General features: G+C 39.9%; 1 protein-coding gene and 1 pseudogene across 4 annotated transcripts in view; one reads left to right on the top strand and one right to left on the bottom strand.

The window, feature by feature from the left end:
* The window catches only part of PTPRG (protein tyrosine phosphatase receptor type G), a 773,199-nt gene that overhangs the window by 176,266 nt on the left and 571,452 nt on the right, over positions 1-25,481 (top strand). For 2 of the 3 annotated variants that reach the window (XM_053598712.1, XM_053598711.1), the window contains exon 2: positions 11,858-11,962. In XM_053598712.1, the coding sequence (XP_053454687.1) occupies positions 11,858-11,962 (105 nt within the window). Of the gene's footprint in view, positions 1-10,943; positions 11,047-11,857; positions 11,963-25,481 lie in introns of those variants that run through there. The other variant, XM_053598714.1, reaches the window with a different exon arrangement.
* On the bottom strand, positions 5,304-8,584 carry LOC128591251 (NADH dehydrogenase [ubiquinone] 1 beta subcomplex subunit 6-like; annotated as a pseudogene). Its single transcript, XR_008381556.1, has 2 exons — positions 8,466-8,584; positions 5,304-5,927 (listed from the first exon to the last, which is right to left on the bottom strand). The product of XR_008381556.1 is annotated as an NADH dehydrogenase [ubiquinone] 1 beta subcomplex subunit 6-like (transcript).

Raw genomic sequence — 25,481 nt, 5'->3', positions numbered from 1 at the left:
TTTTAAATAGCTTCAGTTTCTTCATCAGGAAAGGGCTTTGATTAGATAGCTCTTTTTTCCAAATAAAAGGCAAAAAAAAAATTGCCATATAATTAATTTAAGAAATTGCTTTTGGAGCTATTTAAACAGACTTAGAGATAAGTTCTTTAGCCATCTTGATGTAATCTATGAAAGTTTTTATGTGGTTAGAATTTTTTTAATTAAATCACTTTATTTAAGATTGTAATAGCCCTTTTAAATTATTTTCCTTGAAACTTGTATTGTGTTATTTCAAGTTAATAACTCTCTTCAAGCAAAGCAAAAGGCAAGATATTTCTTCTGATGATTTCTTTCTGCAATTGAAGAGAACAAAGCCACCCTCACTCTTGCTGGAAAGGAAGCAAATCTAACACCTAATAAAAATGGAGATAACAAAAATGAACTTGTAGCCTTGGGATATTCTGACTAGCAACATGAAAGTGGTTGCCTGGGCAATACTAACCCCAATTCCTTGGGTTATTTTTTTTTTCTTTGAAATGTCAGGAACGGATCTACCTTGATTGAATCAAACAAAGCCCTTGAGAGGCCTGTTTTTCAGTGTTTGAGAGGGAATTGTCCTATAGATTTGGAATAAGAGAGAGAGAAGTATGTATATTTGATGTTTCTCTCCCTACCAACTACAAAGCATAGATGTTCCTAAATACATTTTCGTGATTATAGACAATCCTGAATGGTTGATAAAGAACAAAATCTTTATCATCCTTTATCACCTTCCAGAGCGGAATTAGCATGTCACTTTATCAGCCTTAGGTAGATCACTGTTGTTCCATTTGCTTACACATACTTGTGGAAGTAGGTTTTGGGGATTGTTTTTGGGAGGCAGAGTTGAGATTAAGTTCATGGCCACATTCATATTTAAACAATAATAGAATTATTTACAAAATAAAATCACCAACCTAGGGTTTCTCTGAAATCCAAGGTGAAGTGCTCTGTATCAGATAGGCAAGTGCTTTTTTTCTTATATGTTAATGCAGCTAAGGAAAAATACAGCGATAATGAGTAATTTTGCCTTTTTTCCTTTGCCTCATTTTCTTTGTACAATTGTGTTGAGTTTGATTCTTTTTCAGTTACCTTTTTTAAAAAAATCGATATGTGGGCGGCGCCTGTGGCTCAGTCGGGAAGGCACCGGCCCCGGCCAAACTGCAACCAAAAAATAGCCGGGCGTTGTGGCGGGTGCCTGTAGTCCCAGCTACTTGGGAGGCTGAGGCAAGAGAATCGCTTAAGCCCAGGAGTTGGAGGTTGCTGTGAGCTGTGTGAGGCCATGGCACTCTACCAAGGGCCATAAAGTGAGACTCTGTCTCTACAAAAAAAAAAGAAAATCGATATGTATAAGCAGTTGATTTTTTTTTTTTTGACTGATCCTAATTCAGATGAAAAAGGGCAAAGGTGAAGTTTGTAGACAATAGTAACAAAATAAATGTAAAGACAAGTTGAGTAAGCATTTGCCTAGGAGAATGTAAACATTAGGTTAATATCTGTTTGCTTTCCCACATTTTGCTTCCAGGGGCACCCCCCACCTGTGCACAGGTGCATCCACAGGCCTAACAATGATTTGTCTTGACTCACCGTGGGGGCCGGGGTGATGAGCCTCACCTGCAGCTTCTGCTCTTGCCTGCCTCCCTCAATCTGTTCCCTGCCTATAGCAGAGTCATTTTTTAAAAGTACACATTGGTAAAAATGTTCTACAATTAGATTATGGTAATGGATGCACAGCTCAGTAATTATACTAAAAACTGTTACTATCTCAATAAAGCTGTTTTCAAGGAAAGCATCTATCAGACCAGATGGACTATCACCTTGGAGTCCTTCCTTGCCTTCCCAAGCTCCTTGAAGGTTCTGCCACATCCTGACCTTGGTCAGCCCCCACCCAGCAGGGTGCAATTTCAAGTTAATACCACCAGGCAGGCCTTTGCACGCCACACTGTATTCTGTAGGATCCTCCTGTGTTGTTCCCCTCTTCAATTCTGTGCTGCCTCCCTGCCAGTGCCCTGACTCCTCTCTAAATACATTCCTTCCCTGTTTTCCTACTTTTATTCTCTGTGGCTGTATCATGTTTGTTTCATTTCATTTTCACATTTGTTTCACCATGTATACAACTTTGGATGTATGTATTAATTGACATCTCCCCTGCACCAGTCCAGGAGCTCTGGGAGGGCAGGGACAATGACTTCTTTCAGTAGCTTCCCACCGTGGAGACCATGAATACTTGCCTAAATCATACTAAACTCCCTTGAAAATCTCTTTTTGGCTAGAAGTTAGGAGCTACTTAAAGCAGATGATCAGTGAGGAGCAGTGGATAGGTTGTTGGCTGGAAGCACAAAGCTCTGAGCACTTGACGTCCATGGCCCACTGTGTAGCTGGCCAGCCAGGGTCCAAGTGGCATCTTTGACCTGGTTGTGGAAACTCACAGGTCTCTGGGTTTCAAACCAGGTGGAAGGTTTTGGGAAATCAGGTCTGCCCTCATGGTGATGTGGTTCTTGAACAAAGGGGTGTCATGGTTGTAGTGCTCTCTGGATTTGCTCCCCAAATGCAAGGTTTAGGGCTTGTGTCTACAATGTGTGTTCTATCATGTACCATGATGTTTCAGAGTTATCTTGTTAGATATTTTCGTTGCTGTGCAGCTTACTTATTATCTCTAAGTTCTGGAATTATATTTCACTTGCTGGCTCATGTTGTTAGCGTTAGTGTTTATGCTGAAGTTTTCAAATTGGCCCACAACCACATTTAAATAGGGTATCTGTGTCTACTTCTGTTAAGAACTACCTATTTTATTCAGTATTTCCCATGGAATATATATGTATAAATGGCTCAGCTGTATAAAAGGCCCATGTTAGTGATGTTTATTTCTCATATTTCTCATAGATAAATAGGCTGTCCCAATTACACATTTGAAATGAAAGAAAATGTGAATGAAGATAATTTATTAGTCAATATATTGGTTTCTTATTTCCTTAACTCAAGTATAATGTGATGCTTATTCATTTTTTTCTTTCTTCCTTCTTTCTTTCTTTCTCTCTCTCGACAATAATCTCATTCTGTCACCCTGTTGGCTGGAATAGAGTACCATGGGGTCATCATAACTCACGGCAACCTCAAACTCTTGGGCTCAAACAATCCTCTTGCCTCAACCTCCCAAGTAGCTGGGCCTACAGGCACTAGCCACAATGCCTGGCTAGTTTTTCTGTTTTTAGTATAGATGGGGTCTTGCTCTTGGTCAGGCTGGTCTTGAATTCCTGAACTTAAGTAATCCACCTGCCTCAGCCTCCCAGAGGGCTGGGATTCTAGACATGAGCCACCATGCCCAGCATCTTACAGATATTTTCCTGATGCCCCAAATTTAGGATTTTATGAAGAATAGTATAGTGTTCATGTACATGTTTGGGAGCACTATCTGCTTCAAGGCTATGTGTTCTTAGGCAAGTAACATACCTTTTCTGAATAATTGTACTTGAGCTACAGGACTGTTGAAACCATTACAAAAGCCAGTGTACTGATGGTACTTTCAATAGACCTTGACTCATAGGCAATAATTTATGATTGGGCCAGGCCATGGGTGCAAACTCAGATGACCATAGCATTATTTAATAAATACAGTTCTCACTGTTGTGGAGGCTGAAGCCAGAGGATCGCTGGAGCCCAGGTGTTTGAGGTTGCAGTGATGCCATTGTATTCTAGCCTGACAGAACAAGACCCTGTCTCCAACTCCAAAACACAAACAAAAAGAAATATAAATGATTAAATGAATTTGGGTGGAGACCATGGCTAGCTAGATAGTGATGTCTCTTCTCTAAAGCAGTGGTCAATATCATGTGCCATATTGTTGCCATTTGGAAAAAGTGTCCAGATGTCCTATTAGAAAAATAAAACTACAGATATTGGTGTCCTCTCCTGGATTCTTCCACATTGGCAACTAATGAAACACACATATACACGTATGCACATACAGTGGGTGAAACAGAACCTGCTAAGGGGTAGAGCTACATTCAGCGTGACTGCCCTCAGCGGGCAGCTCTGAACTGTGCTTGCCAGTTCTGTCAGTCCCTAAGATGCAAAGAGATGCCACCAGGGTAACCTTGAAAGTACGGGTCTGTGGCATTGGATGTGACTACAACACTATACGTGACTAATCCTCATTTTCCTAGTAGTATTGGAGAATCAAGAGACCTGATTCTTTGAGAACTAAAACTGTATTAAAATAGACGGGGAAGAGTTGGTTGTTTCATTTCTGTCTGTTAGAATATGTTTAACGCCAAGAGCCCAAGTTTTTTTAGGAGAGCGCCTCCCAGAAAGAACGAACCATGGTGTTTTTCATGTTTGTAGCACAGATATACAATGAACCCCATTATAAATCAGTTTTCTAAGTGTACCTTTTGTCAGATATGTTGGGAAGTGTGTTTTTTAAACAAAAACGTGGAAATTTCTAAACTATGACAGAGACAAAATAGTGGAACGGCTCTAATTTTTTGTTTCTTTTAGCCCTGATTTTGAAAAAGTAGAATCTGCTTTTTGGAATTGGTATTATTTTAAGAGAAAATAATGAAGAGAAATTCAGTATTTTGCTTCTCTACCTGACTTAGCTCATTGTTACAAGGCCTTTTCCTTTTCCTCCTTGGAATATAATATTGCTGAGTGATTCCTCTTTCAGTGAGATTGCCTCTTAAGTTTTAGTAATTTATTTTACTTTAAAAAAAAATCATAGCTCTATATTAGGTCTCTGTATCCTTTTAGATGATGGAAAAAAATTATTTTTGTTGTTGGGACAATAAGTACATTTGAATATGATATAATAGGTAATCTACTGTAATATACTCTATTGTATTTGAGGTTAGTTCAGTATCACAAACAGCTAGAGGGACCATTTGTAAAGCAGTAGTTACAAAGAAACACACTTCTTGATTCAACTTTTTGGGACACTCACCATGTACATTTTACTACAATTAATTGAAATACAGGCACAAAGGATAATAGACTGATCGGAATATTTAATTACTTTTAACTATAATCTGATACTTTTGCCCATTGTACGCACAAAAAAAGATAAAGATTTATTCATTTTAGACTATTGTGTGGGATTTAATGTTCTTAAATGCTCTTTAAAATTTAGAGAAAATTGTGTTTGATAGAGATTTCGTTTTCCTTGAGGGATCTTTAATTTGTTTGTTGTATGAGTTGCTATAATAGATACAAGCAGCCTGCTTAACTGCTTCTCTGCCATCTTGGAAATCTGCCTTCTGTGTTTAAAAATGTGAGTGCCGATTGCTTATTTTTTTTTTTTCTTAGAGTAAACTTTATTAAAGTTACTTTTCCAGAAAATACATTCAGTAAATTTGGTAATATGGTAATACACTTGAGCTCATAAGCTTTTGAAATTTTTAAGTAGTCTTCAATGATGTTGATCAGGGAATTCTTTCATTGGTGGAATTACTTCTCCTGTTTCCACAATTGTATCACCTGGGAATATTCTGGGCTTCCTTTCAACAATGGCATATGGTTTTGTCATGTTCCTCCAGGGGGTGGGCTTCTGCAAAAACTTATTCCAGAATGCCTCCATAGGCCACATCCTCCGAGGGGGCAGCACCGGCTCCCGAGGGCTCAGCTCCTGGTCCTTCAGCCATTGCCTTCTCAGCTCTCACAGCTGCTGCAGCCGCAGTTTCTCATCTGGTGTGTACCCTGACATGTCCCGATTGCTTATTTTTATCGGGCTTATTTTTTGGCAGTTACTCTGGCACAAGAACCAGGACTCCTTATTCGAGAGCCATCCATTTACCATCTTAAGTATTATCATTTTCATTTTGGCACCAGGGGACCAGAATTTCTTTGTTCTGATGTTTTCAATTTTGGATCAAAGCTGACCTGTTCTCCCAGGCTTCTGAGTCCTTCCGGATGACCTGGAATTGGATGCACAGTGGAAATACTCTCATGTACTTATGCACTGTTTAATTTTAGGTACAAGATGTCCAACCACATTGTAGATGGAACTTGGGGATGTTCTCATTATAAACTTACTCTAGTTTCACATCTGCATAACCTTTGCCATATACCCACTTCTCCCTACAGGAGATAAGGGATGATGTAGCAGAGCTCTCGGGGACATTATTGGTTCAATATGGTGAGATGATACAGTGTCTTGGAGGAATGCAGAGGTTATGTTGGAACCCTTGGTGGCCATGTGTCTTCCTTTCTTGACAGGCCCTTCGTATTTTTACTCATATACAGGTATACAAATGCATATGTAAGCAGACCACTTTTGTCAAAGTAAGATTCAGGCCAGGTAAGGTGGCTCACACCTGTAATCCTGGCACTCTGGGATGCCAAGGTGGGTAGATTGCCTGAGCTTACGAGTTCGAGATCAGACTGAGCTCAAAAAGGAAGACCTCATCTTTAAAAAATAGTCAGGTGTTGTGGTGGGCGCCTGTAGTCCCCGCTACTAGGGAGGCTGAGGCAAGAGGATCTCTTGAGCCCAACAGTTTGAGGTTGCTGAGCTGCGATGCCAGGGCACTTTACCAAGGGTGTTTGAGACTCTGTCTCAAAACAAACCACACGTGCAGTTTTAGAATAAAATACTCTCTTTTAATATATATTGAGCAGCATTTATTTTTATCCCATATAGATGTGATGACCCTTTCTTCTCTCTGACAGTAAAACTTGGGGAAAAAACAGTGTCAAGAATACTATTTAATATGGCATTCAGAAGAGTGGGCTCTTTGTATGAAAAATGTTTAGCTTGTAGATTAACTCAGAAGAGTTAACATAGCTTGAAAGCCTTTGTTTCTCCCCCTCAGGTCAAAATTTCTATGAAAGCCGAGAGTATGGATTAAACAGAATCCTTCCGAAGGTACAGTTAAGGCAGATGGGCTACACATCTGTTTTTATAGTCCCAGAATAAAAACATTTATTCTTATAAACTATGTCCGGTGGCTCTGGGAAATTAAACCGTGCACATAGGAAACAGCTTTGTTAATATTTTTAGTGCTAGGTAACTCTTAGGATATTTTTATAGGAAAAGATTGGGCCTTTGGGTCTAGAAACATTTTTATCTTTTTCGCTCAGGCTGGAAATGAAGTTAAGCTCAGTAGAAGTTCTGAGAGGAGACGGAGTTTATGAAAACTCCCTGATGAAAATAGCTGTCACTCATTTAGCTCTCTGCCTGGCAACCAACTTGACTTAAGATTCCTCCTGCTGAGTGAGACGTAAGCATCATTGGCTAGTTAATACTATTGGTTTTGAAACCTCCACTTTCATCTTGTCAAAATTGAGAGCCTCAAACTCTCCTGTAGGGTGGAAGTGCCTCGATTCTTCCTCTCTAGACCCATTTCATTCTTATACTATCCAGACCCTTGAAGATCGCTTCAATTTAATATTCCTCATTCCCAGGATTGCCAGCTCATTTGTGTGCCTGTGAGTGTTGGTTACAATGACAGTCGGGATGATCTCTTTGAGGAGGAATATATGGTGATGTATAGTGTAGATGACTGGGCTTCCCCGGGTCTTGCATAACTCAGAGTCCAGTTACTTGCTATGTTATAACACGACTAAAAGCCCTTCTAAGCTTTCTGCTGACAAAGGACTTCAGCTCCATAAACTAGTGGGCTTGGGGCTGCAGCACCTGGTAGGATATAATCTTTGCATAAACATCCTTCTCTCTTGTTATTCACTGATAACCATAAGCAGATTTACACTTACTGTCTGTTCTGAAGAGTGAAACTACATATTTTTATAAGCATACTCCATTTTTAATTATGTAATTAAGTTGCTGACATAAGCGAGTATGCAATTTCACATTAAGGTGAGGGTCTGTAAAGGCCTTCATTTGCATAATTTAATTTTCTGCACAGAAGAAACTGAAAATCAATAGCATGATTCATAGCCATATCATATCTTTGCCATATTGCCGTTGTTGGTTGGCTGTTTGAGCTCAGAAGAGTACAAAGAGTATTAGCATTGATTGAATTTGGTGTGCTGACGCTGTATCTTTACTTGGGATCCGCAGACTTGTTTCTATTTGCAGATCACTGCTCCTTGCCAATAAAATACCAAGTTACTTAATGTACTCTGTATCAGTGGTTCTCAACCTTCCTAATGCCACGACCCTTCAATATAGTTCCTGTGAGTTGCGACCCACAGGTTGAGAACTTTGGACTGCTATTCAAATCATAGTTTTTTAAAAAAAAAATCACCTTGTCATTGATTTGTACGTGTGGAGGGGAGTTAGTTGTTTTCTCTTTAATTTGCAGGTACCAGTAATAGGGTAATATGTCCTCAGGCAATTTTATCATGCGACATCACAGAGGGCAATTGCACAAACCTGGATGGCACAGCCTCCTCCACCCCAGCCCTCTATGGAAGTCCTATTGCTCCTTGGCTACGAACCTGTACAGACTATAGTATGGGTACAGCATGTAGGCAAGCTGGGTGTGGTGGCTCACCTGTGTAATCCTTGCACGCTGGAAGGCCAAGGTGGGTGGATTGCTTGAGCGCAGGAGTTTGAGCCCAGCCTGGTCAAGAGTAAGAACCCATCTCTACTAACATAGAAAAACTAGCCGGGCATTGTGGCGAGCACCTGTAGTCCCAGCTCCTCAGGAGCCTGAGGCAAGAGGAGCTCTTGAGCCCAAGAGTTTGGAGGTTGCTGTGAACTCTGATGCCATGGTGCTCTGCCCAGAGTGACAGAGTCAGATTGTGTCTCAAAAAAATAAAAAACAACCAACCCCCCACCCCCAGAAAACTGTAGACAGTTGTAACATTGGTAAGATTTGTGTATCTAAAAATAGAAAAGGTACAGTGAAAATGCAGTTTTGTAAACTTACGGGACTACCTGTCATTGACCGAGATGTCACCGTGTGGTGCGTGACTATATGTGATTCTGATCTTATTTGAGGAGAGAAGAAATCACACATTACTGACATAGATGGAATGAAGGGAAGACTAAATATAGTCACTTTTAATGAGTAGTTTATCTGTGAGAGAAAACAAAACAATCTGGTGGCAGCATGATTAAGTCCTTTGCTCCCGTGTGTCGCTGACTTGCCTCCCAAAGACTTGCTCACTGGGGACCTGGGGTCATTCCCTTTCTCTTCACGATTTACGTGTTTGCTGTTTCCCATGGGTGCGCTGTGGCTAGAGAGAGTCAGTGAAGGAGAGGGGGTGCTTGTGCCTGTGGCTTATGTAAACACACATGCAAATATGTACAGATATACATACTCTTACCATCACTTCCCCCAAACACACACCGCCGGCCTCTGTATCATTCATTCACTCACACTCTGTGTTTGGACGGTACCATGTACAGAGCTCCAGGGTGGGTGGTAGGTTGGTAGTTGTTCAGGAATACAAATGCTTTTTATTTCCAGGGGTTTAAAGTCTTTCATAGCCACAAAGCATGCCCTTCAAAAAGTTTTCCTGCCTATCTTGCTTGTAGTGTGTAAAATCCCATTATACGTCAATACTGTGAGGAAGTCAAGTTTAACCCACCTTTCTTGGGATAGCTCTGGCAAGAGGTGTCTTGTCAGTGGATCTGTATTCAACACACCTCATTTCTTATTTCTGTCCCATATGAATTACCTTTGGACAGGCAGTTCTGCTGCTCGGCTGAGACCTCTTATGCCACGGTGTGATGTATATGTGTGACCGGCTGAGGTCCAAGGCATAGGTTTCTTTTTTGGTGGTGGTGGTGGTGGTTTTATTTTGATTTTTGTTTTCAAAAGGGGCTCAGGGTTGAGAGGCAGAGCTCTTGTCCAACAATGGCCTTTTATGGATGGAGAAATTGCTGATCAGGAGTTCAAGTGGTAGTTTACAGGACAACCTCAGTGTCATCTGGGGATCTTTTGTATACAAGGACACAAAAATGTGTAGGTAATTGGTTCATGTAACTTAGAGCCTCGGAAAGGGCTACTAGCTAAATCTGCTTTGTCCAAGGTTTAAATTTTGTCACCAGAATTGATCTGTAGATTTTGTCCCCTCTGGCTTGGTTCCAATTTTGAGATCCTCAACTATCCCTTGAGGCTTCTGGCTCATGTCATAATCTTTTGAGGAGGAAAAAATAATCTCTCTGATTGGCCGAGGTGTCCATGCCAAACACATCACTGTGGTTAGTTTACAGTGATTGATTGGCTTACAGTGAATAAGGCCCACCCCCTTGGGCTGGGTATGACGTTGGTGACTGAGGGTAGCTGTCTAATCCCTGTTGCAGTCAAAGGGGATTTGGGTATGATTACTACTAAAACAGAATCTGTACTGTGGATTTCCACTGTATCATCAGGCATTTCAAAAGCACTGTATACCTAGTGCTGAGTTAGGTGTTCTTGTCACTGTAAGTTGTTCCTGGGGCCCTGAATGGTTTATCTGCACAACTGTAGGATGGTTTGGGTGGTAGGTACCTAAAACTTTTTGTACTTTAAAAAGGGGTGTGTATGTTAGATTTAGATTTTTTTTTTTTTAATTGAAGTCCAGGGAATAGAAATAAATGACAAGTTTTCTATGTAGATGTGCATTTGGAGTTGGTGAGATTCTTATTACGCTCCATAGGGTCATCCCTAGGGAATGTTTCTGTTTAAGTGTTCCTTCACTTAAAGGGACTCTTTGCAACTTAAGTATAATTATAAGGTACTTACAGGTTTCCTAATTTTTCTTTATGACTGTCATGTTGTCAACAAAGCTAAAATAATCATGATATTATTATTATATTGACTAATTTGGAATAATGTATTGTGTTTTGGGGTTACTGTCTTCATCTTAAATTGACTATATAGTTTTGCAAGCTATGGCCCTTGGTTTTTTAAAACACGCTTGATTTTGTTTGGGTGCATTTAAATATTAACATAGTCAGCTGGGGTATATTGTTTGAGTATAATTCTATTTCATTTTGGATTCTGAGCACCTGTGATGTTTGCCTTCTCACACATCAATGCATTCAGGTGTGGGCTGGCAACAAAAGAAATTTGCATCCATGAAGTGGCTGTGAAGAGAGAGGACTTTGAACACTATGGGCAGATGGAAACTCTCCATAATGGGGTAGAATATTTTTGCTTTCGTTTGGTGGATTGGATTCATTTTGAGATTTCAAATATACATTATTCAGTGTGTTTCTTTTCTGAGCATTATTTGCCTTGGAGGATTTTTTGTATCACATGCTCAGGTACCACAGGTGACTGTTATTGGCCTGAGGGATGTGGAAGACTGGTGCTGATCTGGAGAGTCTCCCAGGCCTCAGGTCATGCTGCATTTGGTGGCAGAGGCCTTGGCTTTGATGTGGGATGCTTCTGTTCAGTTTTCTGATCTGCTGCAGGCTGACCTGTGTGCCCTGGAGCTACTTACTGAAGTTTTTTGGCCTTAATTCCTTCATCTGCAAAAGAGATGCGATAAGCCCTAGTCTCTGAAGATCAGTGAGGCCAGAGAGCGTTTATACCCATGGCATAAGCTCATAAATGCCATGGGTTTCAGGTCTACCAGTTGTATGACCTTGGGTAAATTATTTCACTTACTGAAGCTTTATCTAAAGAATGGTCCCATGGTTGGGACCATTGTATTTATTGCCTTGTGGGATTTTGCATATGGAATAAGATAATATATAACTATAAAGTGCTTAGTGCGCTGTGCTTTGTGACACAAAGTGAAGGTTCACTGTTAGAGGTAATTAATAGTAGTAATAATCATGACCATATGCCAGACTGTCTTTTAGAGATTTTATTTATGTATTTACATTCTTTTGGTAAAACAAATTGGTTCTATTTAGTTATCCCTAATGTCTGTGATTCTGTGAGGTCACCTGGCCATGTCCAGGGGGTGATGACTTTGTCTTATGGTGGGTCTCCTCCTTTTCCAGCATTGACAGAAGGCTACGTCGGGGCCCTGCACGAGAACAGGCACGGCAGCTCGGTGCAGATCCGCAGACGCAAGGCTTCGGGGGACCCGTACTGGGCCTACTCGGGTAAGTCCAGTTGTTCTGATTGGGATCATCCAGGCCAGTTTACATCCCATTAAACTCACTCAAAAGCAGATTTTTAATTTGCTTTCGCGCCTGAGTTCTAGGTGGCCAAACCTTTCCCGGTTTGCTAAAAGTTGAAACGTTCAAGCCTGCTTTTCTTTAAGGTTATAAGTACCTTAATTTATTTCTACCACCTGTTTTCTCAACTTGTTTTTTTTTCCCCTCAATTTGCATTTATTTCTGAACTTTACTTGTTAATGAGTTATGGTACTAAACTTGTAATTTTCTGAAAGACACAGCTTTTTCTTTTCTGTCTTCAGTTTTTCAGTGGCTGTGATTTCAGAGAGCAGAAAATAAAGGGCTACTCTTGAGCTCCCACATGTCTGCTAAATATTACAAACTCCTATATCGAAATGGTCCATTATGCTCTAATCTAAGAAATGCAACTTTATTTTTAAATCTTCATGTTTGAATATATTTTGGCCCTCAATGATATGCTGCAGTTCTCTTCGTTTTTATTTTTACTTTTAGCTTTGGAGCCAGTGAAGAGAGAGAGCATTGTTATAGCAGTGTTGATTATTACTTTGGAAATCATTTCCTTACTTTTTTTTTTTTTTTTGTAGAGACAGAGTCTCATTTTATGGCCCTCAGTAGAGTGCTGTGGTGTCACACAGTTCACAGCAACCTCCAACTCCTGGGCTTAGGCGATTCTCCTGCCTCAGCCTCCCGAGTAGCTGGGACTACAGGCGCCCGCCACAATGCCCGGCTATTTTTTTTTTTTTTTTTTTTTAGAGACAGAGTCTCACGTTGTTGCCCTTGGTAGAGTGCTGTGACATCACAGCTCACAGCAACCTCCAGCTCTTGGGCTTAGATGATTCTCTTGCCTCAGCCTCCAGGGTAGCTGGGACTATAGGCGCCCGGCTATTTTTTTTTTGTTGTTGTTGCAGTTTGGCCGGGGCTGGGTTTGAACCCGCCACCCTCCGCATATGGGGCCGGCGCCCTGCTCACTGAGCCACAGGCGCCTCCCCATTTCCTTACATTTTAACAGGAAAAAAATGAAGACTTAAAGCAATATACAGACCTTTCTGAATTATGCTTCCCACATCTACCAAAGATACGATAGGTAGACTGTTATTTCTTTTTTTTTTCTTTCCTTTTTTTCCTTTTTTTTTTGTAGAGACAGAGTCTCACTTTATGGCCCTCGGTAGAGTGCCATGGCCTCACACAGCTCACAGCAACCTCCAACTCCTGGGCTTAAGCGATTCTCTTGGCTCAGCCTCCCGAGTAGCTGGGACCACAGGTGCCCGCCACAACACCCAGCTATTTTTTGGTTGCAGTTCAGCCGGGGCCAGGTTTGAACCCGCCACCCTCGGTATATGGGGCCGGCGCCATACCAACTGAGCCACAGGCGCCGCCCGGTAGACTGTTATTTCTAAAAGAAATTTTAATGCTGAAAAATACAGGGAAAATATATTAAAGCTAATTAAGGAGAAATGCTTGAGGAAGAAAGACCACTTTGGAAATTACCTTGGCACTGAATAATTCAAATTCCTTGTGTGAAAGGGCTTAGAGGCACAGACTATTAGTCTTAATAATAAATATATGTATTATGCAATGTTTTATACAATGTTGTTGCATATGGAACTGAAAGGTTTCCATTTCATAATGATGCTCTGGTTTAAATCCTGAATTTCTACCTGCAAATCCTGTTAAATTTATGTCAGTGTAAAATTTATAGGTCTGATCTTTAATTACGTCTTATCTATTGGCTTTTTGCATTCCTTTGTCTATTGATAAATCTCCTGCCCCTACTGGGAGAATAGCCTATCTGTTTTGTTTTGGTATGAACAGATAGTGATTCTGAAGTCTTCCATCACCCCCAGTTCCTTGTGATTAGAATTATCTAATTAGAGCCTTTTTGTCACCATTTCTGATAAATGAAGGAAATTGGGAGATGAAAGCCAGAATTACATATATAGAGCTTCTCGCCAAGAAACCCAAAGAAAATTTATCATTTTGTACTCTGTGGCTCTGACATCAGTCAGGAGGGAGGCACAAAGTGGCCTGGTATTTACAGTTTATCAATTTAGAATAATGATGCTGTTAGGAAATTGGAAGTTATATCCCATCAGCTTTTCCAATTGAAAATGGCAGTGAAGGAATGAAAGGCTTAAAACTTTCCCCATTACTTAATTAAGAAAGAGTGTGCATTAAGTGGTGCCATCGTTGTGATGCAGCAATGTTGAAAGCCTTAGTTCTGGTGGACTTAAAGAGCCTCTAGCTTATATTTCTGGAATGCATTGTGTCTGGATTTAAGTAGCCTCTTTCATTGGAAGGGCTAATGTTTCAAGTTCAGGGATTGGCAGACTTTTCCTGGAAAGATCCAGATAGGAAACACCTTAGGTTTTTCAGGCCCTATGGCCTTCATTACAACTACTCCACTCTGTCATCATAGTATAAAAGCAGTCATAGATAATTCTGGATAGAATGCCCATGTTCTGATAAAGCCTTATTAATGCAAACTGGAATTTGAGTTTTGTATAATTTTCATGTGTCAGGAAATACTCTTCTTTTGATTTTTTTTTTTTTTTTTTTATCATCCATTTAAAAATATAGGCTCGGTGCCCGACGCTCAGTGAGTAGGGCACTGGCCACATATACCCAGGCTGGTGAGTTTGATCCTAGCCTGGGGTCTGCTAAACAACAATGACAACTGCAACCAAAAAATAGCCAAGTGTTGTGGCGGGTGCCTACTTGAGAGGCTGTGGTGGGTCCCAGCTACTTGAGAGACTTGAGGCAAGAGAATCACTTAGGCCCAAGAATTTGAGGTTGCTGTGAGCTATGACGCAATGGCACTCTACCAAGGGCAACACAATGAGACTCTATTTGAAACAAACAAACAAACAAAACAAAATATAACAACCCATTGTTATTTTGCAGCCTATGTAAAACCAGGTAGCTGACTGGTTAAAGTCCAGAGGCTATACTTTGTCAACATGTATTAGTTTTTCTGGAATTCAGATAGTAGTAGTCATTTGAGGAATTACTCAGAAAGATGTCAACTGATTTGGAAGAACCAATGGGGTCATTTGCTGGATGTAATGGAGGAAATAATAGTAAAGGAAGAATAATTAAGTGAAACAAATACCAGGTGAAGGTATATAGTTCTTATGCTTGGAAAAGTTCTTTCTGAAAATTCTACAATATTAGTGGTTGCTTCATGCTGGATTGGTGCAATCTTGGTTCTCAAGTCAGAAACTTGGACTCTTTCAGAGACATTCCTTAGCTTGTGGGCAACGGATAAGGGCAGGAAGGAGAAGGATTTGGGGCCTGTTACTTTTGGTACTTCAGACCTTAAAACCACACCAAACCAGCTGTGAGATGATTAGCTACAGATATGTTCCCCTAGATTTAAATATTCCCTGAAAAGTAGGACTGATCAAAAAAAAAAAAAAAGAAAGAAAGAAAAGTCTCCTTCTTTGCTGGGGGAAATTCAGCACAGGTGAAGGAGACCATTCCTAAAAGATTGGCTTAAACTAGATTTTAATCTCTGATTCCCTCAATTGTCATCATTTCTCCTGCAATAATACCACTGGTGACTCATGGGTGTGGTGTGCCACAGTGTAAGTTTGGCAGTAATACGGTGAGACATGGTTCAAAGCTATCATCAGTTACTCTTTTTATGATGTCGGAAGGCCATTTAGTTGTTTGGAGTCTGTTTCCCTGTCTGTGAAATGGGAATAATTAGTAATACTTCACTCAGAGGGTTGTTATGGGGATGGAATAAGATGATGTGTGTGAAAACTTTGACTTAGTTTTTGGCATAAAGTAAGTAGTTAATACTACTTTTACTTTTGCTGCTGTTGATATTATTGTTATTCTCAGTGGGTAGTCGTGATTGACAGGGATGATTACTAGATTCATTCTGAAAGCTGAGCAAGTTAGATTCTATCAGCCATAATTCATTATAAGCATTGCCTGTTTGAGATTTGGGAATGAAGGTTAAGCAAACTGTCCTTACGTTTAGAGATTGGCAGACTGAAAACTACAGCCTGTTCTTTGTCAATAAAGTTTTATTGGAACATACCCTTCCTTGGCTGCTTTCCTGCTATAACTGCAGAGTTTAGTAGTTGTGACAGAGACTTTTGGATCAAAAAGCACAGAACATTACTATCTGGCTCCTTACAGAAAAAGTTTACCAACTCTTGCTTGCATTATTATAGCCTGGGTTTGTGACCAAATGTTAGACCAACTCACGTACAGAATCGTCAGAGATTTGGAGAGATTTTTTTCCTTTACATTTTCCTTGAGCTGGAATAGCCTCAGCAAGTCTGCTAGCGTTACTAGGTGAAGAGGGTCTGGCTGCCTGTCACTGCCAGCTGATGTGCAGAGACCAGGAAAGGTTCACCAAACTTTGTCAGAAGGCCAGCGATTCTGGAGAACCATGAGAGTAGCCTCTCAAGACAGTTCCATTGGTCCATTCCCAAAATGACAGTTTTACACCTAAAGGTTCAAAGTGAAGACCATGTTATTTCTTATTTTAAATAATAATCAGCACAATTCAGTAACCTACTACAACATTTCCAATTTAAAAGTTAATGTCCTAAATACTGAAGATGGGCATCTTTAGGGTTGGAGCTAAACTTACAAAACAGCAAGAGTTGGAGAGGGGAGGTGAAGGTCTCCCAGGGCCTAAACCAACCAGGCCAGCTGTGTCTTGTTGGCCATGGCCTGACTGACTCCGTCTTATTCTCACTACATGTACTCTCATTAGGTGGCATTTGTAGTGTTTCCTGCGACCCCCTCTTTTGGAGAAATGAGGATGAATGTAAGGGCTGTGGTGCGGGAGGTAGATGGGAAGATGCCTGGGTGTTGGTGTTACCGGGTCCTGCTCCTTAGGTCACCTTTGTGTGGGTGGGTTTTGGTGAATGGTGCTGACCTAGTTATTCCAATGGCGCAGCCGTGGATAGCTTGTTTTTAGGATCCTGTCGTGGCCGTAATCGCTACAATTAGAATAACTTTTCACCAGTTTCACTGCCTCACCTTGAATGATGCAGACACCCAATTTATGTTTGATATGTTTAAAAAACTTTACTTTTGTCGGTTTATCAGAAATTGCCTTTGTGAACACTACACCATTAGCATGGAGAACTGTTTGTTGAGGAACTCGTAGATACGTGAGTGAGTCTTAGTGTGGTCGCCTGCAGATGGGTATCTCTCTGGTTCTGAATTTCATCCTCTGTGAAAAGGCAGGTCGTAATACCTGAGTTCAGTGTGAAAGTATTGTCCATACAAGATACGAAGTGGAAGATAAGTGTCAGATTACATTTGATTATGTAATAATGGCAGTGTGTTAGCTTTGGATGTCTTTTTCCTTAGATCAGCATAGCAGACAAAAATGAGAGTGACCTCTTTATGTATTTCATGTAGAGTTACAACCAAAAAAAAAAAGTAATAATTAAAGAGTATCTCATTGAAAATAGTAAAACAGGCTCGGTGCCTGTGGCTCAAGTGGCTAAGGCGCCAGCCACATACACCTGAGCTGGCAGGTTCGAATCCAGGCCAGGCCTGCCAAACATCAGCTGCAACCAAAAAATAGCCGGGCGCCTGTAGTCCCAGCTACTTGGGAGGCGGAGGCAGAAGAATTGCTTGAGCCCAGGAGTTGGAGGTTGCTGTGAGCTGTGATGCTACAGCACTCTACCCAGGGTGATAGCTTGAGGCTCTGTCTCAAAAAAAAAAAAAAAGAAAATAGTAAAACAGTTTCTTTTGTATTATTTTTACTCAACTAAGATATAGAATATTTTTCTGTGTTATTTGAGGTGGTAAGAACTCATGAATTTTGGAGTTTGCCCAGAACTTCTGTAAATATTACACAAAAAAGTAACACATGCTAGGTAGGTGGGTCATTCTTGAGGGGAAGGGAAATAAGAAGAAATTTGGAGCCAGTTGAATTGGAAATTTGCGGGATTTTTGTAAAGCTGTCTGTTTTCTCTCTTTCCCCACAAAGACTTAGATAAAAATGCCTTGTGGTCCCCCACCTGTCTTTTGGGTTCTTTTGAGGGGTTTTGGCCCTTTTTTTTTTTTTTTTAACTTATCCTGTATTTTTCTTTTTTGCATTTTAAATAATCCTTATCTCATGTACTTTTTATGTAGAAAGAGCTTTTAAGAATCCATACAAAGGGGGTGGCACCTGTGGCTCAACGAGTAGGGCGCCGGCCCTATATGCCAAAGGTGGTGGGTTCAAACCCAACCCCTGCCAAAAACTGCAACCAAAAAAAAAAGAATCCATACAAAGGGGGAATTTCTCACTGTTAGAGAAATCCAGAATTGACTATAATGACTAGAATTCCCTGTAAGAAGTGTCTGGCATTGAGCTGGGTGAGGGTCAAGTAGGATTATTCTAAGAAGCATTCCTGTCTTGTCCTGGGGACATCCAAGGACCTTTCTGACTGTCCTCGGGTTTGATGACTTGCTCAGCTGTAAAATGGAGTAAAACATTTATACCTGGCAGGATGGCTTTGAGGATCTGTAAGCACCTGTTATAATTTTTGATTTAGGGCTCTACCCTGGAGTAGAGCATGTATTATCTATTTGGCTCTTAATTATATGCCACACTATACTATGCATATAAGCATCTCATTTTATAACACCTATGTGTATGTAGGTGTGTGTCTCATTTCCCAAGCTAAATGTGGAATCCTTGAGGCGAGGATTATAGCTTATAGTATGTTTCTCCTGCAGTATGCCAGAATATTTTGTTTTGTGCATTTTTGGTGCATATTTTCAAGTGGGCAAGGAGATGGATGGATGAATTAACTCCCGCCAGAGTCTATGCTTGGGAACTCACTAAGGGAGGCCCTGCCATGAAATTCAGATAAATTAGTGGGTGATTTGCAAAAGGTTTCACTGTTGGATCCCTTTATGTAACAAGCTCCTCTGGTGAACTTAAGATGTAATTAAATTCCTAAAATTACATTTCCATTCCTATTTTTAAGAATGTCTGTACAGGATAAAGCAAAATATACATGCTTGCAGAAGTTTGCTTTGGTTATTAGAAAAAATGGAACACTATATACCCTGAAGTTTTAATGTTAATATTGTTGTTCTACTTCCCTACTCCTAAAGCCTCCTACAGAGTCTCATAAGGGAATCATTTCCCTGGAGAGTTTCTCTTCACACTAGAGACTTCAGTTCTGATGGAACCACACCATTGGGAGATAGTGGCCTTGAGATTCATCTACCTGTGTCTCAACTCAAAGGCTATTATTGCTGCCCTGAAACCTGACCCATCTCTCCCTTAACTCTTCAGTCTTCATTTTATTTTTCACAATTTTTATCTTTTCTACACATCCCTATTTATTTACAGCTTGTAAGTATGAGTTCTTTATTCATTCACTGCACTTATTAATTGCTTATTGTATGCCAAGTTGTGTTATAATGGGAAGGACCAGAGAAGCTCCTCATAGAATTGTTGTGGCCAGATCCAGATCCTATAAAAGAATAACAGCATTTAAAGATCCTGGTCTTTAAAGAAGGGCAGATAATGATTGCCAAGACGTGCACAGGGCTTGAGAATGAAGTAATCCAGCAGTGACTGGGGAAGTAGAAACTGGTCAAAACGTCTAGCAAATGGTAGGATGGAGGAAGTTAAAGGAATGATGCAGAGTATTGGGGTTAGGCCTTGGAGGGCCTTATCTTACTAGTGACAGAGAACTTTCTATGGGAGATAGGGAGCCATTAAAGGCTCTCATGCTGGACTTGGACTGTGGTTTTGTTTTAAACTACTGGTTGTTGGCTTAAGATTTGGTTGGTGGGAGGAAGAGGTCAGGATTAAAAATGATGAGCCTGGGGCGGCGCCTGCGGCTCAAAGGAGTAGGGTGCCAGTGGGTTCAGACCCAGCCCAGCCAAAAACTGCAAACAAACAAACAAAAAATGAGGCTATGACCTTACAGATTTGAGAGATAAAAGAAAGAGCCTTGGGGCAGTCACTATCATCTGTACACAGAGGAGAAAACAAGGACTATCCCCAAGATGATTGAAGATGGCATTGCATTTAATTTAAAACGGTAAATGAGAAGAGTGGAGGATTTGTTGAAAAGATGAAGAATTTGAACTAGAACCTATTAAGATGTAGTATATATAGTGTTTTGTCCACATTTCTTATGCCTTTCAGACTATGTTCTTTGAGTAGAACCTCTATAATTAATCTTTGTTATTTCCCTGTTTCTACCTAAATGTTTTTCGTTAGGAGGGCCTCAGGTAGGAAACAAATTATAGAATAAAGTGTTCCTTCCTACAGATATTCTATTTCTTTTATACGTGATCTGTGATTACAAGGATAGATGGTGTGAGAAAAAACACATATGGTCACACACTAATCAGAGTTCTATGTATAAAGAGAAAAATGTGTTGCCATATGCTTGAGGTACCTTGAGCAGTTTTCAGTACTTGGCTGAATTTGGTTTTTTCCCCCTCCACTGTTTGAAAGAAATTCTTCTTTCAACTTAGAGATGTTTTCTTTTTCTTTTTCAAAAAAACTTTATCCTAATCCTTTGCACTTGAATTCTAAACCCTCTTGACATGTTCTTACTTGCGATGGTTTCACAAGTGTTTATAAAGGTAATGGGTGCTAACATTTAAGAGGACATGAATACATTCCCTAGGGTCCCTGTGACCCCTGGGAAAGTCTATTAGAAAGATAGAATAGTGTTCAGTATTGTGGTGGTGTCAAGTGATATTTATCAGTGATAACAATTTCAGTTGTTGCTATGATAGGGCCTTTAAAACCATGGGTAAGTGGAAGGCTGAGAGTTTGGGTTTGAAATCGACTCTGAAGATGGTGGGCTGCTGGAGGCTTTTTGGAAGGCTCTTTGACCATGTATGTGAAATTGGTAACTATTGATAATTTTACACCGAGCACTTCTGCTTTTAGGATTTGTCTTTCCAAAACACCGGGGTCTGTGCATGTAGCAGCGTTGTGTTTAATAGCCTAAATGACTGTCAGTAGAAATATGTGTAATTATAATACATCCATGTAATGAAATGCTTACCCAAACACCCACCAAAATGAAGTAGGTTGAGCTACAAGATATATTAAAACAATATGGGGAATGTGGTCTCATTAATGAATAAATCTGGAGACTGCACATAAAAGTTAATTGTGGTTATCATTGAGAAATGAGGGCTATTGCCTTTTTATATTTATATTACTATAATATCTTAACATTTTATAGAAGTATATGTAGAATATTTGCATTTATTATACAAATATACCCATTTTTTTTAAAGATCCTTTTATTTTAGAATGATGGCTAAATTGTGTCAAATTAAGGCAGTTTTCCTTGTGATAATTTTCAGGTGGAAAAAGAAAATGTTTTAGGTTTTTTCCTAAAAGGGAAGGCAGAAGGAAAGCAAAAGTCTTTTTGTCTCATTAATTGGCCGTATCTAAGTTTTTTAGTTGAAACATTTTCACTGACATTTCAAATTTTATAAAATGCTGATATGAACCATGCAGAAATTAATGAACTGATATTGACTTAGTTTGAAATGAACATCAAGATTTATTGAGCAAAGCAGTAAATATTGACCCAAGCAGAGGTAAGGTCAATATTTACTCTGACATAACATAAATCCAAATATTCATTAATCTATAAATTTAGTGGGTCAACATAAGACATACAAAGTTATATAGAAATACATAGTTTTCATATCTGCGATGGATCAAAGTCAAACATCTTTTTTTTTTTCCTGGTCATAAATTGGAAAGGATGATGTTTTTCTCCTTTCATACTACCTTCTTGGGGAGAGGGTTGTGTGGGTGGGTAGAGGGACGAGATTAATGGCACAGGTAACGGTTCAGAGGAGAAATGCACATGGCCAAATACACGTATAGTAATTGGAAAGCCGTGGCTTGTGTGAACTATGTGGTTTACTTAAAGGCCACTGCTCTTCTTTTCTAGGTTAACAAAATGTATTCATTTACTATATCTGATTTGGTTCATAAAACCCACTTTCGAAAGACATAAAACAAGGAACATTCTCTCTTTCCCTCTGGATATTGTTAAGCGACATTATGTGGAATTTCATTTGGCACATAAAATATTGTTGGTGTATATGATGCTCAGTAACACTTTATTGGCCCCAGTATCCCTTATTGAAATTATTAAGCTGAATTGAACTCTCCTTCCTTATCTTGTTGCTTCTCTTGGTGGGGTGGTTGTGGTGGAAGTAAGAAGAAAATGAGGAAGAGCTGTTTCACTGGATGGGGAACTTTTAGTATTGCCAGTGTGTACCCGGGGTGTTTGATATCTGCTTAAACTTAGAATTGTCTGTTTATTTGAGAGCAGAAAGTCTGTTAGTCACAAGGTCAAGTGTAATCTTGTACCTGAGCAAAAGTCTTAACATCTTATGTGGTCCTGTTGAGGTCAGCCCACCTGTCACATTCTTTGAGTGTAAACGTGGTGAAGTTAGTCTTCAGTGGTTTGACGGCTTATCTCTCTTAGCTAGTAATCTCCTGTGGCCCTGTTTGAGAGTAATGGCATTAAAAGGAGTTATCATCTTGTCTTTTTTGACACGGGGTTGCCCTGTTGCCTAGGCTAAGGTAGAGTGGTGTCATCATACCTCACTGCAACTTCAACTACAAACTCCTAGGCTCTAGGACTTCTCTCTTAGCCTCCAGAGTAGCAGGGACTATAGTTATAGGCCACCATGCCTGGAAAATTTTTTTATGTTTTGTAGAGACAAAGTCTTGCTATGTTGCTCAGGATGGTCTTAAACTCCTGACCTCAAGTGATCTTCTTGCTTTGGCCTCCCAAAGTGTTGGGATTACAGATATGAGTCACTATATCCAGCCTTGGTTGTCTTTCTTGCTATTAAAATTTACCTACCCTGGTTGGGTGCAGTGGCCTGTAATCCTAGCACTCTGGGAAGCCAACATAGGCAGATCACTTGAGCTCAGGAGTTTAAGACTAGCTAGAGCCAGGAGCCAGACTCTGGCTCTACTAAAAATAGAAACATTAGCAGAGTGTTGTGGTGGGTACCTGTAGTTCTAGCTACTTGGGAGGCTGAGGCAGGAGGATCATTTGAACACAGGAGTTTGAGGTTGCTGTGAGCTAGGCTGATGCCATGATGCTGTAGCCTGGGTGACAGAATGAGACTCTGTCTCAAAAAAAAAAAAAAAATTATTTGTCCTGTATTTCATTTACTTTTAAGCCCCATTTTCTATTATGTAACTGAGACCTTGTATAAGTTTTTAAAAAATACCAGTGGGATGTACGTAACACAGTATTTTACCTTCTTGAGAAATGTTTGAACTTTTAGTAATCTTCACTTTTGATTAATATGTGTGCCACTATAGTATATAATAATAATGTTTCTCTTGAGTATGGTATTCATTGTGATTTTATGTCACATGAGAAATGACTCTACTGTGATATAGGAATTTGACTTTAACATAATAAAGTCATTTCTCCTTTTTTTTTTTAATAAAAGAGAAATTCGCATTTTGGTACTAATAGGTCTTTAACACCCCTCCATCATTTGCTAATATCTCTTTTCAATATAAAGAGATAGCACTGGCCTCAAAGTCCTGAGCTGGGAAAGTATCTTAGAATTTAATCTCACGGATTTTGTTATTTTCTTGGTACTCTTCACGTCTGGCGAGCCATGCTAGTTTTCCATTTTGATGTGTTACGTTTCCTCTTAAATTATATTTAAGATTTTATAAAAAGTGAGCCAGTTAAAAGAAAAATTTTATCTAAGCAGTAGTACAGCTGGCTTTCCAAGATGGCAAAATAAGTTGTCTTCTGTGGGAGATATCACCATTTGGGTGCAATTGAAATGCCTGTTATTATGTGCCATATAATCAGACTATTATCTGTGATGTGAAAAATTACAAAGGGTGTAGAATTTCCTTGTGTTAGTTTAAAAATTAAGAAAACAGTGTCCTCATTCAAAAACTATGTCTCATTGTACGTACTGGTTCTGGTATAGCCATATGGATTGTTAACAATCCTAAAATAGTATATACTTGGCCCAAATCCTCTGAATTTTCCTTCCATCACTGCTCTAGAAACTCATTTCCCTATTTAGGATCCTTCCACAAATCCTACAGGAGACCTCTTCACCCATCCCCTGCCATCGACTGTGAGTGGTTCTTGTCTCCGATTTGTTAAATATTTCAAATGCCATTCCTGCTCATCACGATGATGGGAATTTCAGAGAGGGACAGGGCTGACTTTGTGGTGTTTTAGGATATGTATTCCTCTAAAATGCTCTACAGCCTATTTGAATTGAGCTGATCTCTAGATTTTCCAGGGCTTGGAAAGCCATTTGATCCAGATTTCCTGTTTGTATTGATCTGCATTCTCTCAGGTTGAAGTCCGGTCCCTGGGAGGAAAACAATCTTCTTCTTGAAACTGCGTGAAATTTTGCTGTTCCCAAAGGTATCATTTAATAGCTCTGTCTCAATTATTACTGACCCATTTTCTTTTTCACTGTCCCTCCCATCCTTCTAGTTTCTAGTGTTAGGACAGTGTTCTTCCTTTTAGCAGGGCATGCATGCCATTAGTGCAGTCAGTATTGATTGTCCTTTGAGAAATTTAGCAGGAAAATGCAATATGGAGCTCTTCTAGCTGTTTGTCTAGCACCTGCAAAGGTGAGCAAAGCCATTTGTAGTGTGTTGCTGCTTCTGGGTCTTACTGTGATAATGGGAAGCATTTTCTTATCACTATTGTTAAGTACTAGTCCACACTCTCCTCTTGGGGAGTGATTTTGACACTTCTTGATGGTCCTGTGGCTTTTACATTCTTACACCACCACCTAATTAGCTGTCTCTTCTCTCACCATCCACTAGGGTGTGAAAAGAAAGTTTCAACACTGAAGGTCAGTTGGACTGTGTACCTGCGGTGCTGGAAAGAACTAGCCAAGACTTGCTTCCCTTTTTTATCCAAGTACACCGTAGCTAGCAATATTATTAGCATTTTTCTCTCAAATTATCATAGAAGTCATTTCCAGGAATATTTTTTGAGTATAAGGATTTGCTTTTGGGTCAGTTCTAGCCTCTGGAAAAGACCCTCTTATTCTCTTGGCTTAAGGATATGGGCAGTTTATAGTTATTTATTTATTTTCTTCTTTTGCTGATAGAATCTTACTCTGTCACCCTAGGTAGAGTGCCCTGGCATCGTAGCTCCCAGTAACCTCAAACTCTTAGGCTCCAGTGATCCTCTTCCCTTACTCTCCTGAGTAGCTGGGACTATAAGTACCTACAACAACACCTGACTGTTTTTGGTAGAGACAGGATCTTGCTCTTACTCAGGCTGGTCTCAAATTCCAAACAACCTACCAGCCTTGAGTGCTAGGATTATAGGTGTGAACCACCATTATCTTACGTAGCACCTCTAGAGGTTGGACACCTCTAGCAGCGTCTTTGTATTCTGCTATCTTTAAGGCATATCCCATGTTGTTTATACTTTGCTGTCCTTATGGGTTGGCTTTGCTTATGGTCTTATTATGGCTTCAAATG

Source organism: Nycticebus coucang, chromosome 8 (assembly GCF_027406575.1).
Source record: "Nycticebus coucang isolate mNycCou1 chromosome 8, mNycCou1.pri, whole genome shotgun sequence".
NCBI lineage: Eukaryota > Metazoa > Chordata > Mammalia > Primates > Lorisidae > Nycticebus > Nycticebus coucang.
Note: the sequence above shows the minus strand (reverse complement) of the source record. Positions and strands in the feature narration are given on the sequence as shown.